At 45.8% G+C, this 15085-nt stretch overlaps 1 protein-coding gene across 2 annotated transcripts in view; it reads right to left on the bottom strand.

Annotated features, from left to right (window-relative positions):
* Gabrr2 (gamma-aminobutyric acid type A receptor subunit rho2) overlaps positions 1-12021 on the bottom strand; it is a 60126-nt gene extending 48105 nt beyond the window's left edge. Inside the window, exons 1-2 of one of the 2 annotated variants that reach the window (XM_021726007.3) lie at positions 11561-12021; positions 2610-2716 (exon numbers count right to left, since the gene is read on the bottom strand). In XM_021726007.3, coding sequence (XP_021581682.1) covers positions 2610-2716; positions 11561-11748 — 295 coding nt within the window. In that variant the 5' untranslated portion in view covers positions 11749-12021. The remainder of the gene's footprint in view (positions 1-2609; positions 2717-11560) is intronic. The other variant, XM_005324709.4, reaches the window with a different exon arrangement.
* Positions 12022-15085: the final 3064 nt, after the last annotated feature.

The following is a 15085-nucleotide window of genomic DNA, read 5'->3' as shown; positions in this document are numbered from 1 at the left end:
ATTTATTTTTTTAATTTTGTGGTGCTGGGGATTGAACCCATGGCCTTGTGCATGTGAGGCAAGCACTCTAACTACTTAGCTACATCCTCAGCCCTGTGTGAGAATTTTTAATATAAATGCAGGGATATAGAACATTAATGAAAGTCAAAATTTTTCAGTGAACAAGTTTCAGTAGTTCAACTTTATAACAATTATAAATAAAACTGTTAAAATTTTCTGGACAATGCCAGCATTTGGATTTTTTAAAACAAGTAAACTTTTTATTAACAGGAACTAAATGGTGTTTGTAGCATTTTTATCACAGTAGATGCCACCCATTCACGAGACTTTTCTGAGTTGTCCTACATGTGAGTACATGTTTTTAATGTTGTCTTCTGTGCTGTTTCTGTAAGTTTGCTATTAAAATACATTAAACTATAAAAAGAAAATAAAATAGGGCTAGGGATAAAGCTCAGTTGGTAGAGTGCTTGCCTCACATGCACAAATCCCTGTGTTCAACCCCCAGCACCACCAAAAAATAAAATAAAATAAAACTTTTGGAGATAACCTTAAAAGTGTTGTGGCTAGAGCCTCCCCTGTCTATTGTCTATTCCAGTTCTGCATCAAGGGACATTCGAGTAGAGACAAGAGACCTGGCTAAGTGGGAGGGTTCAACCTTCCCAGTAGTGTGACCTGGGCCACTCACTTCACCTTTCTGTGCCTCAGTTTCCTTACCTGGGAATTATAATATTGTCTACCTCAAAGAATTTATGAGAGGATTACATTAAAACTATATATGGGGAGGGGAAGATCATATATGGGCTGGGGACACAACTCTTGAATGTATGAGAACCTGGGTTTGATTCCAGTGCTTGGGGTGGAGAGTTACATTATATAAGTACCTGGTTGAAGTGACGCCTGGCACGGATGCTCTCTATAACAGAGTTAGCTGTCATTTACATTCTTGCTGTTGTTGCTCCTAGCCACCTTGCTAACCAGCACTGTTCTAGAAAAGCAAGGTGGGGCTTCCAGTTTATAGGGATATCTCAGATTCCTTGGAGCAGAAACAACCATTTTAAAGCTGGTCATTCAGTAAAAGGAATTTATTATAAAATTCCTTGGCAGAATTGCCCATGGTGAGCCCCGAGGAAATCTGGACTACCAGAAATCTGGTGGTGTCCTCTTGACCTGAGAGGGTAAATGAGGTTACCAGTGGGAACGAGGAATCACAGGACTGTAATCTGCCGCCTACTCTTCTCCATCTGTTTAGCAGGTGCCAGAACTCAGGGAATTTAGTGCCTTTTAAAATGTAAAGGCCTCTAGGATAAATTAATTTCTTAATCCCTTAACAGTCACACAAGAGGAAGGTCTGACAGCTGGGTTTTCTGAGGGGACAAGAACGAATATGTGTCAGGGTCTTTACATACATTATCTTGCTTAATCCGGACAACAGCCCCATTCTTAGGAATTACTGTCCCCATTTTATAAACAAGCAAACAGAGGCTCAGAAAGGGTTGGTGACCTGCCTAAAGGTCATCTTACTCCTTCCTACTGCCCCCAGAGAACCATGAGTCCTGAGAAAGGATCAAGGGCAGAGAGAAAGGCAAAAGGAAAGCAGCCTGCCTGGGTCTGTATCTGCCGTAGCTAATCTGCTGAAACGCTCTGGGCTTCAGTTTCCCCTCATGTACAAGTAGGGAGTTGACCCAAGGATCCCAAGCAACCCGCTTTGCTTACCCTCTTCCCTACCTGGCCAGACAGCAGGCAACTGCTATGTCTGACTGTGTCTGTCCCCACAAAATGCATACATTGAAATCCTAACCCCAAAGGTGGTGGCATGGGGAGGTGAGACCTCCGGGAGGTGACCAGGCCTTGAGGGTGGGGCCCTTTCACATATGGGATTTGTGACCTTATAAAAGAGACCTCAGAAAAGTCCCCCCACCTTTTTCCTAATGTGAAGTGAGAAAGCGCTGTCTGTGAACCAGAAAGTGGGCCCTCCCTCATCAGACCCAGAAGGTCAGTGCTTTGATCTTGAACTTCCAGCCTCCAGAACTGGGAGAAGGAATTTTTCTATTGTTTCAAAGGTACCCAGCCTGTGCTAATTTGTTATGGCAGCCCAAACCAGGATGCAGGGTCCCCTGTGGCATTTCTTTAGTTCCTGAGGAGTCACCAGTGTTGCCTCCCCTCCCTGACCTCAAAAGCAGCATCACTCCTTTGGGGGCAGGTGTGTTGAGGGGTCTTTATAATGTGTTAGATGGCTCAGAAACCTCCAGCTAGCCAGAGCGGCCAAGCAGAGAAACTGTTTTGTATCCAGATCCTCCCTGCCTGCTGGTTTGTTTTTTTTTTTTTTTAAGCAAAAGAAAGCTGGCAGCAGCAGCTTGTCTCCTTTGTGAAGGTAAACAGCTGAGTCACCCACTTCTCCTTCACTCAACAGCTCCACCACTTCCTGCCCGCTCTCTCTACTCAAGGAAGAGTGATTCCAACAAGCTAGGTTGGGCTTCTCTGACTGTGAGGGGGAAAATCACCTGCCCCCAGGAGGGACTGTGGCTGAGAGAACCAGAAGGGGCAGCATGTGCAGTGGCCCTGGGGACAAGGCCCTACCCAGCAGTGAGGGGAGGACATGATGGTTCTACCTCCAAAGGCTGGCCTCATGCTGAAGTCGTGGTCATCCACTCTGAGAAGCTGCTGAGGTTTTCCTGTTCCGATTTTGGTCATGTCGAGGTTCTTTTTGTAAGAGTTACTGCAAAGAAAAGCCAGAAAACAGGATCTATCTGTATGTAGGCAACTTTTCTCCATCCTGCCTTGTCCTTCTCAGCCAGGGAGAGGGAGGGCTGAAGAACCCCACCACCACCACCTAGAACCCTCACAGGAAGACTACCATGAGGATCAGGCCTTCCTAAGGTGGACGACCTCCTGGGCAGAGCAGCATTCTACCTGGCACAAGGCTCCTAAATGTCTTGCCGAAAGTTTTGATTGAATGAAAATAGTGGGATTGGGGCTGGGGATGTGGCTCAAGCGGTAGCGCGATCGCCTGGCATGCGTGCGGCCAGGGTTCGATTCTCAGCACCACATACAAACAAAGATGTTGTGCCCGCTGAGAACTAAAAAATAAATATTAAAAAATTCTCTCTCATTTAAAAAAAAAAAAAGAAAATAGTGGGTTTGAGTGTTTTGGGGGATGCTTTTTATTTTATTATTTTTTAAAATTTCTCATATGTTATTATAGTATTGGTTTTGTGATTAATATGCTTCTGAGGAAAATGTGGTCAAAGTCTTAAAATAATGGTTTTTGGGGCTGGGGTCGTGGCTCAGTGGCAGAGCGCTTGCCTAGCATGTGGGAGGCCCTGGGCTCGAATCTCAGCACTGCGCATAAATCAATGATTAAAATAAAGGTCCATCCACAGCTAAAACAAATATAAAATAAATAATGTTTTTATCCAGCCAGACCTGATGCTTCTTCCATCAGTCCCAGTGGCAGGTTTGCAGAGGCCCTGGGGGGCCTCCGTCCCAGGACAGACAGGGGAAGTCAGCAGGTCAGGGCCATGGGTGGATGGAGTTGCTCTGAACACCCAGCAAGATGGTGACGGCCAGAGCTGCCACCCAGCACTGCAGGCGCTGGTTCTTTCTAGACCCTGGTCTTCACCTCAACCACACACAATCCCAAAGCAGTCAAATCCAGAACACTCTACAGCAATTGTCTACTGACAAGGTTATCACCAAACAAGAAAAAGAGAAAGAAAATGATAGAAAAAAAATCAAGAATGAAGAAAAGAAGAGGAGGGCGGGAGGGGAAAGAGGAAAAGAAGGGAAGAGGGGAAACACACAGCCAACCCAATCCACAGCATCTCGTCTGCTCTTCCTACAGGCTCACTGGCTTGTGCCTAACACCTGAGTTATTTTACATGTGTCTCACTTAACCTTCTAAAAGGGTTGGGTCTGAGTTCAGCTCTGTGTCTATCATACTGAGCACAATGCCTGGTACACAGTGGGTATTCAATAAATGGGATCAGCATGACAGGACAATGGCTTCTAGAAGGAATTTTAACCAGTTTCATTTTAGCCTATTTGGTCAAAATTATCCAGATGGTTCTCAGGCCTAACCACATATTTGGGTCATTCTTGGAGCTTTCAAAAATCCTGGTGCTCTGGCCACAACCCAGACCAATCAAATCTATATCTCTGAGTGGGACCTGAGCATCAGCATTTTTTAAAGTTCCCCAGCTAATCCCCAGAGAGCCAAGGCTGAAGAGCACTGCTCTAAACTAAGCATTTTTAGATCGTGCAGTCCCTTGCGACAATAAGCTCTATCTGGCTTTGTGTCTTGTTGGTTAGACCAGTGATTTTCAAACCTTGCTACTAACAATGATCACCTGGGGAGGTTGTCAAACTACTGAAGCCTACCCAATCCCAAGCCTAGAGATTTGGATTTAATGGGTTTGGTCACAGCACTGAGAGGTTTCAAAACCCCTGGTGATTCCAAGGTACAGCCATGTTTAAGAACCCCTAGGACACACTTGAATCCAATACCTGTGAAAGAGTCCAGGGAACTGCCCAGAGCTCCTGTTCATGCTGATGATTTAGGTGTAAAAAGGTGAGAAAACTAATTCCCATGCGGAAAGAACTTGATTGCCTCTCAGGGACTGTGATTCTGCTACATGCAGCATATAGAAGATTTTCAGAAATAAACCAAGAGGTTTCGAGTGTTCATTTGTCCATACCCCAGTTTCACTCTCCATGTCATTACACTTTATTCGCTTTTGAAACGAATGTGCGTGTTTCCAATTTAAACTGTAAGAGGAAGGCAGCACGTTTCCCCTCTTGGGATCTCGGAGACCTCTCCCCATGAAATTCTTAATTCATTCTCAACCAGCTCTGCCTCAGATGGTGTGATTCAAAGGGGAATCAAAGCTGTGCTGATCAATAAAGTAGCCACTAGTCACATGTGACTGTTTAAATTTTAGTTAAAATTAAATTAATATTCAGTTTCTCAGTTACACGAGCCATATATATGTGCTAGTGGCTACTAATCTGAATAGTGCAGATATATAACATTTCGGCAACATGCAAAAACCCTTTGTTAGTTCTGCACTAACTGGTGGAGGTTGGGTTGCCCGGGCCCCAAACAGATTCCACTGTAAGCCCCACTCTGGGAACCGCCTGGCCCCCTTTTACAGCCCTAGACCTCCCAGTCATTCCCCCACTTCCGGTGAGGGCTCTGGCACCACCTGTTTCTCTTCATTCTGTCCCTCCCAAATGTCGACATGCATATAGACTGCCCTTCCACACTCTGGTGGCACAGTTCCTAGATTCGTGGTCTCCAGTTCCTCTGCTCAACATGTTCCGATGCACTACTATTCGGCCCATCTCTGTTCCAGTCATGGGGAGGGCATAGACCCTGTCCTCACAGGGCTTATAACCTAGTGGGAGACATGACAATTGAACAAGTGGACAGATAAATAAAGTAACTCCAGGAAGGGCCAAGTGCCATAAAAAATGACAAGCAGAGAGATGGGTTGGGGTAGAGAGCTCATTAGAAGGTGGCAGAGAAGTGTGAGACCAGGAAGGAGTGCGGGAGGGAGATGGGGAGCTTGAGAAGACCTGAAGGAAGAGAGAACAGCATGGGTGGTGCCCTGGAACAGTCTCCCAGCTCATTCAGTTTCATCTAGTTTCTAATGCACTCACCCTCTACCCCTTGAACCCTGCTGCTATCTTCAAACTGCCCTGTTTTCACGTTCTTCAGCAATGGCGGCTCTGAAGGACCTGGGCGCTCAGCAGACATGCCTGACCCTCCTCCCCACAGAGCCCTTTGAGTTCTGCCCTCAACCCCCCAGCTCCTCAGCTTCTCCCTCTTTCCCTGTGCACTCCTGTCAGCATCCAATCTGGATTCCAGAGTCTCCCCTCTTGAACCTTTCCTGCACTGTAGGCAGAAAAACTGTCTATACCCCCTGTTCTCCTCTAACTCATACTTCATGCAAAATTTATTGACAGTGATAGCAATATAGGTGTTATTTTCTTCTTCGACTCTTTCCTTTTTAAAAACAATGTTTGAAGACCTAACCTTTCAAGCAGTCTTAGGTTCACAGCATGGCTGATTCCTACCTACCTCCTGTCCTCCCAGGTGTACCTCCCCCACCACAGTGGTGCATTTGTGACTACTGATGAACCTGCACTGGCATATTTCTCATTTGTGCTTACATTAGGGTTCACTCTTGGTGATGGATGTCAGTGAACATGGACAGACCCATAAGGACATGCAGCCACCACGACAGCATCATACAGAACAGTTTCACCATCCTAAGGATTCTGCCCCAAAGAAACAAACAAAAAAAGCCCCACAAAAACTGATTCCCTCCTACAGGAAATAATCATTTCCCAAAGATGAGCTCCAACACTGCTGTCACCTCCTCACTCACCAGCCCTTCTCTCCCAACTCATGCCCACTCGCAGGTCCTGCAGTGGCCCTACTAGAACAGGCAGAACCTGGCTCCATTAAAAACTTTGTCTTTTAGGACAAAGCAGTAGGACATGCTCTCTCAGTCTCCATTGCTGCCTCCCCTCCTCCTCAGCCCATCCAGGGTCCTCAAGACCCTGTCCTAGCCACCTTTTCTTCTCTCCCTGCACTCATTTCATCAGGGTTACCTATGCCAGTGGTTTATATTGTCACCAATATGCTGATGGTTACTAAATAATAGTCATCTTTCTGCTCTAGCCCTTTACATCCAACAACTACCTAACTGAACACCTTCGGTTGAATGTCCTAGAGGCATTTAGACCACACATCCAGCACAAGTGTGTAATCCCAACGGTTTAGGAGGCTGAGGAGAGAGGATTGCAAGTTCAAAGGTAGCCTCGCAACTTGGTGAGGCCCTAAGCAACTTAGTGAAACCCTGTCTCAAATTTTTTAAAATTAACAATAAAGGGCTAGTAATATGGCTCAGTGGTTAAGCTCCTGTGGGTTCAATCCCTGGTAGAAAGGAAAAGAGAGGAGGGAGAGGAGGGAAGGAGAGGAGGGGGAGGAGGGAAGGGGGAGGAGGAGAGGAGGGGAGGAGGGAAGGGGAGGGGGGAGGAGGAAAGGGGGAGGAGAGGAAGGAGGGGAGGAGGAAAGGGGGAGGAGGGGAGGAGGGGAGGAGGAAAGGGGGAGGAGGGGGAGGAGGGAAGGAGGAAAGGGGGAGGAGGGGGAGGAGGGGAGGAGGAAAGGGGGAGGAGGGGAGGAGGGGAGGAGGAAAGGGGGAAGAGGGGGAGGAGGGGAGGAGGAAAGGGGGAAGAGGGGGAGGAGGGGAGGAGGAAAGGGGGAGGAGGGGGAGGAGGGAGGAGAAGGGGAGGAGGGGGAGGAGGGAAGGAGGAAAGGGGGAAGAGGGAGGGAGGGGAGGAGGAAAGGGGGAAGAGGGGGAAGAGGGAGGAGGAAGGGGGAGGAGGGGGAGGAGGGAGGAGGAAAGGGGAGGAGGGGAGCAGGGGAGGAGGGGGAGGGGGAGCGGGGAGGAGGGGGAGGGGGAGCAGGGGAGGAGGGGGGAGGGGGGGCAGGGAGGAGGGGAGGAGGGGAGGGGAGGAGGAAAGGGAGGAGGGGGAGGAGGGAGGGAGGAGGAAAGGGGAGGAGGGGAGGAGGGAGGAGGAGGAAAGGGAGGAGGGGAGGAGGGGAGGAGGAGGAAAGGGGAGGAGGGAGGAGGGAGGGAGGAGGAAAGGGAGGAGGGAGGAGGGAGGGAGGAGGGAAAGGGAGGAGGGGAGGAGGGAGGGAGGAGGAAAGGGGAGGAGGGGGAGGGGAGCAGGGGAGGAGGGGGGAGGGGGAGCAGGGGAGGAGGGGAGGAGGGAGGGAGGAGGAAAGGGGAGGAGGGAGGAGGGAGGGAGGAGGAAAGGGGAGGGAGGGGAGGAGGGAGGGAGGAGGAAAGGGGAGGAGGGGAGGGGGGAGGGAGGAGGAAAGGGGAGGAGGGAGGAGGGAGGGAGGAGGAAAGGGAGGGAGGGGAGGAGGGAGGAGGAGAGGGAGGGAGGGAGGGAGGAAGAAAGGAAGAAAAGACAAACAACACATCCAGCTTGATGTAGGACGTATTAAGTGTGAAGTGACCTCTGTTGGAGGATGAGTGGATGATGATCAGACAGAACTGAGAGACAGTATGGCTGCAGGGACACACAGGGGCCAGGTGGAACGCTGGACGTTACATGAAGAAGTCTGTTTTTATCCAAAGGCAATAAAAAGCAACCAAAGGTGTTGAGCAGATAGAGGAAGAGTCACAATCAGATTTGCTTGTAGAAAGACTCACTGTAGCCACACACACCTGGAGGAAAATTTCAATTGAACTTCATCCCCTAGAACTGGATGTGCGACTTGGAGGGGTGTGTGTGGTCATGGCCAGGAACTTCCTCCACTCACTCATCTTTTCCGCAAGCCTGGCTTCCAGGAGTCAGTGGGACTAGGCCTGGTTCTCTGGGCAGTGACAGTGTGAAGGGCCGTGACCATAAACCCCAGCAAAGGCACCAGGGAAGGCGGATGATGAGCTCAGCCAGGGCTTAGCAGATCATAGACATTAAATTGTGAGTGCAGCCGCCTCACTACCCCTCTGCTCACAGGAGCAAATCCCTCTTGTCAACACAGTCTCCACATCTATTTAGAGAAGGATTAAAGAACCGGAAGTCCCAGAATGCCACTACCCCAATGAGAGAGAGGAGATTTAAATCCCACCACCATTAAGGGCTCAAACTTTTTGTAAGGGACCAGTTGTTTGATAACTCAAACTCAGGTCACCAAGATCCTAGCCTTGGGCTCTTTGCCCGAGCAGGGGGCTCCATTCATCCTCTCACAGGTATGACCGCACTCACTACAGGCAGCCTTAGCCCTCAGAACCACAGCAGGTCAGCCAGACCTCCACAGGACTCAAACCCAGCCTTGTAGGGGGAGGTGAGAGTAGAAGAAAATGTGATCACCATGCCTTTGGAAGCAGGGCTGGGTCATGTTGTTGTGGTCTGTTTGGCAACAGTAGTTATCATGATAACCATGCCCTGGCACATGGCACCCCTTCTCTGTGCAGGCCCTGGCTGTGGGTTTAGACACACCTCACCCCTTTCTCATATCTCCTCTTCAACAGGAGAAACTGAGCAGGAAGATTAGGACACACAGCCACATGGCCAGAGAGTGACAGAACCCGGTCTCAACCTGGCTCCCTTAACATTTTAACTCCTTTTCTTTCCCCAGACTCTTAGCAATGGGTCACGGTCACTGGGTGGCCAGAGGGTGAATGTGTTTACTGGTCCAGCAAAACAGAACATGATGCAAACCAAGAGAAGGCAGGTGTCCCAAGGAAGCAGTAGATGGGAACATAAAACATGAAGAGGACTCCAGGCTCTGAGACCAGAGAGGACAAAGACTCCCACGGTCCAGAGCTTGGTTTATATTTTCAGCTCTCAAGGGAGAAGGAAAGCCAGCATGTGGTCACGAGGCCAATTTGTGCAGTAGTGGGGATAACATGGAGAGGAAGCAGGAAGAATAGAACAAAACAACAGCTGAGAGCAAGCACTCAGGGAGCTGCAGTGACTCAATAAGTAGGGACATGAAGGATCAGGAAACTGAAAGCAGTGGTCCAGACAGCCACTGCTAAGCAGAATAGTTGATTTGCATGAGCATCTTGGCCAGGGTGATGCCCAGAAGGCTGACAGGATACAAGATGTCTTGACAGTGTGTGTGAGTGTGACCGTGTGTTACATGGGAGTGACTATGGGTGCAGGACATCTGTGGGGCATGTGACTGTGACCATGTACACTGTGTGTGTGACTATGAAACCTTGTGTGTGGTGTGTGATGGGTGTGTATGACTGGGTATGCATGTTAGTGTGTGATCAGGACTTCTAAGAAGTAATGTAAGACTAAACAGAAAGAGTTGGTCATTTGACTAGTAGAGTGTACCTCCTCTGTGTCCATAATTACAGTAATTTTGGAAACTTAAGTGTCAGAGGCCTGACTGAAAGTTGTCACAGGGAGATACAGCTGTGTAATTTTCTGACCATGTGCATTCCCAGGTAGATTCAGAAATGCCCAGAACTGTGTTTGGTATCCTTTTCCCCAGCTTTGGATCAAGAATTATTTTATGTTCTTTGAATATGTATGTTCATCTCTTCCCACTTTTAACACTTCCTGGGATGAATTCAAGAAAATGTCCTGCCCCTGAGAATCAGATTCAAGCTGACCTCCCGCCATGCAGGTGCCTGGAAATGAGACTCTTGGGTCTTCTGAGAAGTGATAGAGATGCTGCAGCTGAGGTCCCTGAGAATCCCAGGGCTCCTGCTGAACCCCAGTACCATTCTCGGGATAGACAATTTCAGATGATACTTTTCCTCCAGTCTTAGTGCACTGGGAACCTATGTTCTAGTCCTTGGAGCCACCAGCACACTGTGTAACTTATTCATGCTCCTGAGTCACTGTTTATGCTCCTGTAAAATGAGCCCCTGTGGGCAATTTCCTAATGCATGTTCTATGGGACAGGAATTCCACAAGACAGTTGTTGTTGTTTCTAAGAAATACTGCAACACTTACCCCCGCCCCCCTCAAGTTTCACAATGTCTATTTGCATAATGAAGTTTTTAGAAGTTCTGCTGCAAAGACATCTGTTTAAAATGACCTTCACCAGGACTTCCCAATCCCCTTTGACCCCAGAACCTCCTCTTCACACATCACCTGTTCACATGGCTTAAAATTAGAGCTTGGGGAAGTGGCTGGACCACGTGACCTCCAAGGTCCTTCCAAGCCTATGATTCTAGCCACGAGACCAGGATAAGCCCTCCAGGGTGGGCCTCTTTCCTCTCCTTCTGGAAGATTTGATCTGTTTGCTTTCAGGCTGAGTACGAATAGGCCTTACAGAATATTTATGTCTCCTAGAAAAGCAGTCTCTACGGGGTGCCAGAGAGAGAGATTATAACTCTTATTTGTATTTTTCCTAAAAATAAGGAAGCAATCAAATCTTAATTTAATGTACATATGTATAAAAGTACATGCATATAATCTGTAAGTAAATATACACTGTAGGCATCATTTCAAATATTATACATATAAATTTTTTAAAAATGTTTTTTAGTTGTTGATGGACCTTTGTTTAATTTATTTATATGTGGTGCTGAGAATTGAGCCCAGTGCCTCACACATGCTAGGCAAATGCTCTATCACTGAGCCACAACCCCAGCCCTACACTTTTTTCCTAGGAGTTCAGGATATATATATATATATATATATATATATATATATATATATATATATATATTCCCTCATGCCAAAATATTTGATTGTAATTGTTTAGCAGGCCTCTATGGTTCCTACTGGACATAATCCTGAGAAACAAAGCAGCACAATCTAAGAAGGGTAAAGAGATTTTTACCCATCATCTACGCCTATCTGCCTTAATTTAAAACGCTGTGGCTGAACAGAGGCATCTGAACGCAAGGCTCAATCTAGTCCAGCTTCCTTCTTGCTGTGCGACACAGTATTTGTGCTTTTATTCTGGCTGGGAAAGGCTTCCAATAGGACATTTAAGGATGTGTCCCCCAGCCCTCCTCCCTGTGCCACAGCTGCTACTGCAGAGTGGCCTTCTTCCCCTCCCTCCTGACCTTACCTTGGCTTGGGCATTTCCAGCTGTCCTGTCCATCTCTTCCTCCTGGGCTTTCTGCTCTCCACAAGAACCATCAGGCAAAACAAAAACAAAATGAGTCTTGTAAAATAAGGCATTTTGTCTATGTCTACGATGCAACAGCCTGCTTTCCAGTGACCTTCAATGGGGCAGGTCTTCCCTGGCTCAACCATTGATTCCGTCTTCAGCCTCCTGACGGTGCTGCTCCGAGGGGCTGCAAGGGCATGGTTGGTGAGGCTGATTTTCCGAGTCACTATTTGATTCTGGTGCCTCTTCCACCCACACACACCACCCACCAGGCCATGACACAAACACCAGGCTTTGCCTTCCGTGCTGTTAGAGATTGGCCATTAGTCAAGAAGTTTGCCCTCCTGGGAAACTCTGCTTCCGTTCAACCCTAGAACGGCTTTGGCTAAAACTGTTACATAAAAAAAAAAAAATTAAATCTCTTGAACATGCCAGCTTTTTTGCTGAGATCATTAATCCATCTCTCTGGCGGCATAAAACCAGTCTGTCACATCAGCAGGGAGTCAGCGTGGATTTGTGCATGGAGAGGAGTGCACGAACATGTTCAGGAGATGCTGAGAAACACATGAATGACCTGTTTTCAGAATGTTGCTTTCTTTCTTGGTTTAAGAATGTGCTTCTCTGATGGAGAAGGATTCCTGCTTTTCCCCAAATACACACTTTTTTGTTTGCTTGTTTTCAGTGAAAACATATTTTATCAAATCATAAAACATATTCTTGTTTTGTAGCGCATAAACCAAATGCAAATTCATGATTATGTAAACTCTTTCCTAACATGAGCGTTAAATTAACTTTGGTCTCTGACCCTGAAATGTGTGAAGTCAAACATCATAAATTAGGTTTGATTCCTGTCCTACAATATGGAATTATGTACATTAGAAGTACAGAGATATATACAGTTAGGTTTAACTGCAGAACAAAATACTGCATGTTTAAAAACTATTTATTGCTTGCTTCTGTGTCCTAGAAATAGAGAATCTAGTGTGGTAGGAATGTAGGGAGATGGGAACAGAGGCAAGGAGGGAGAGGCAGAATGGAAATAGAATTGTGGTTTATCCTGTAGGGAAGAAAGAATTAAAAGCAGCAAAGCAGGATAACATAATCCATTTCAACTTTTTAAGGAATCCCTACTTGGGATAAGTTGGAACAGGAAAACTATAAAAACTAAAATGGATGAGATCCTTCTTGAAGGGAAGGAGAAGAGGAATGAGATTACCAAGTTAGTTCGGAAGTGAAGTACATTTGGTGACTCCTACTCTAGGTGATGAGAGAATGGGAGAGAGAAATCAACGACAGCAAAATTCTCATTTGCAGGTAGGTCTGGAAGTTTAGTTGGAGGGTACTACCAATAACTGATGATATCCATTATAGGTGGGCAAGCGTGATGGTGAGATGAGATAAATATTGACTAGTGGAAGTTTGAGGAGACATCAGACTTCCAGATGGCCAGCAGCAGCTGGAGTCTGAGCCTGAAGCTCAGGAAAAAGGCATGAAATGGAGAAATAGTTTTGGAGTCATTAGGATAGGATGGTAGTTTAACCCCAAGAAAGAGTGAGATCTTTCAGGGGCATAGAAAAAGACCATGTTTCAGCACAGGATCTTGGAAAATCTATGCTTTTTTTCTTTTCTTTTTCATTTTATGGATTGAACCTAGAGGTGTTTTACCACTGAGCTACATTCCCAGCTCATTTTATTTTATATTTTAGACAGGGGCTCTCTAAAATGCTAAGGCTGGCCTTGAACTTGTGACTCTCCTACCTCAGCCTCCTGTGTTGCTAGGATTACAGGCATCTGCCACTGCACCCTGCAGAACTCTTGAAGGATCCATAGGGCAGCCAGAACAAAAGGAGAGAAGAACAAGAAGTTGGCTATGAAACCAAAGAGGGAGAGTTTCAGGAAGAGGATAGTTAACAGTCAGTGCAGTGAAGAGGTCAAGCAAGGTGAGAGCAGGAGACAGCTACTGAACCTGCCAACTTGGACATCATTCCTGACATGTGCAGTTTCGGTTGTGGGATGTGCTGGGAAAGCAAATTACAATGTAATTACAAATTGTAATTATAAATCACAATGGGAGTGGGAATGCATTTGTACAGGGACTCTCTTTCAGTGGTTCCCAAATCTAGCTATTTCTCAAAATTATCCAGGGAATTTTTATTTTATTGCTTACAGTAATGGAGGTCAAACCCAGATCAGAAATTTTAAAATTTAGCAGTGAAATATGAGAACAAAGTTCTTTTTTTTATGGGTTTTATTCAAAAAGATGTTTTTCCTTTCTTCCACTTGTAATAAGTCTCTAAAGGACCAACCGGAACTCTAGAATTGTGCCTGGATATTGTTAATTTTCAAGAAATAGTTGTTTTGTTACTATTCTTATGAATAGTTCATAAGAACTATTGTGATAACAGTAGAGAGAGAACCACAAGATGGATGGTATAACTTTTTACCACAACTTTATTGAATTATCATTTATATACCATAAAGTCATGCTTTTAACGGGTGATTTTTAGCATATTCAGAATTGTGCAACTATCACCACTAATTTTAGAATATTTTAATCTCCCCACAAAGAAATTGCATACCCAGGGGCTGGGATTATAGTGTCATGGTAGCATGCTTGCCTAGCACGGGTGAGGCACTGAATTGAATCCTCAGCACAACATAAAAATAAAGTATTATATGTCTATCAAAAAAAAAATCCCACACCCAGTTACAGTCACTCCCCATTCTCTTTTCCTTAGCCCCTAGCAACTATAATCTTTCTCTCTCTATGGATTTGTCTATTATAGAGACTTTAAACAGAATCATACAATATGCAGCCTTTTTATACCTGCTCACCATGTTTTCAAGGTTCTTCTATATTTAGTATGTTCCATCACTTCATTCTTTTTTATAGGCAAATAATATCCCATGGTTTAGATAGAACATTGATCCATTCATTAGTTGGTCCTGTAGGTTTGCACCTTTGGTCTATTAACAATGCTGCTATGGACATTTGCATGAGTTTGTGTGTGACAATGTTTTCTTTTGGATACATTTGTGGGAGGAGGATTACTGGGTCATATGGTAAGTTTGTTTTCTTGTTTTAGGAACTACCAACCCATTTTCAAAGGGACCACATAATTTTATGTTCCTACCAAAAATGTAGGAGTTTTCTAATTTCTCGGCACCCTGGCCAAACACTCATTATCTGGCTTTTAGTCTAGTCATACTTGTATTAAATAATATACATTTCCTTAATGTCTAATGATGTTGAGCTTCTTTTCATGTGGACATCGCCCATTTGTATTGCCATTTTTAAAGTCAGGTTGTCTTTTTTTTTTTAACTATTAAATCGTAAGTATTGTTTAGATATTCTCAGTGCAAGTCCCTTATCAAATGCTTGATATGCATTTTTCTCCTGTGTTATCTTTTCACAAAATGGTGTTCTTTGGAAAAAGTTTAATGGAACCTTTTCTTTGGTTGTTTGGGCTTTTTTACTTGTAT

This window comes from Ictidomys tridecemlineatus, chromosome 8, assembly GCF_052094955.1.
Source record: "Ictidomys tridecemlineatus isolate mIctTri1 chromosome 8, mIctTri1.hap1, whole genome shotgun sequence".
Taxonomy (NCBI): Eukaryota; Metazoa; Chordata; class Mammalia; order Rodentia; family Sciuridae; genus Ictidomys; species Ictidomys tridecemlineatus.
The sequence above is the reverse complement of the archived record's forward strand: the minus strand, read 5'-3'. Positions and strand labels throughout refer to the sequence as shown.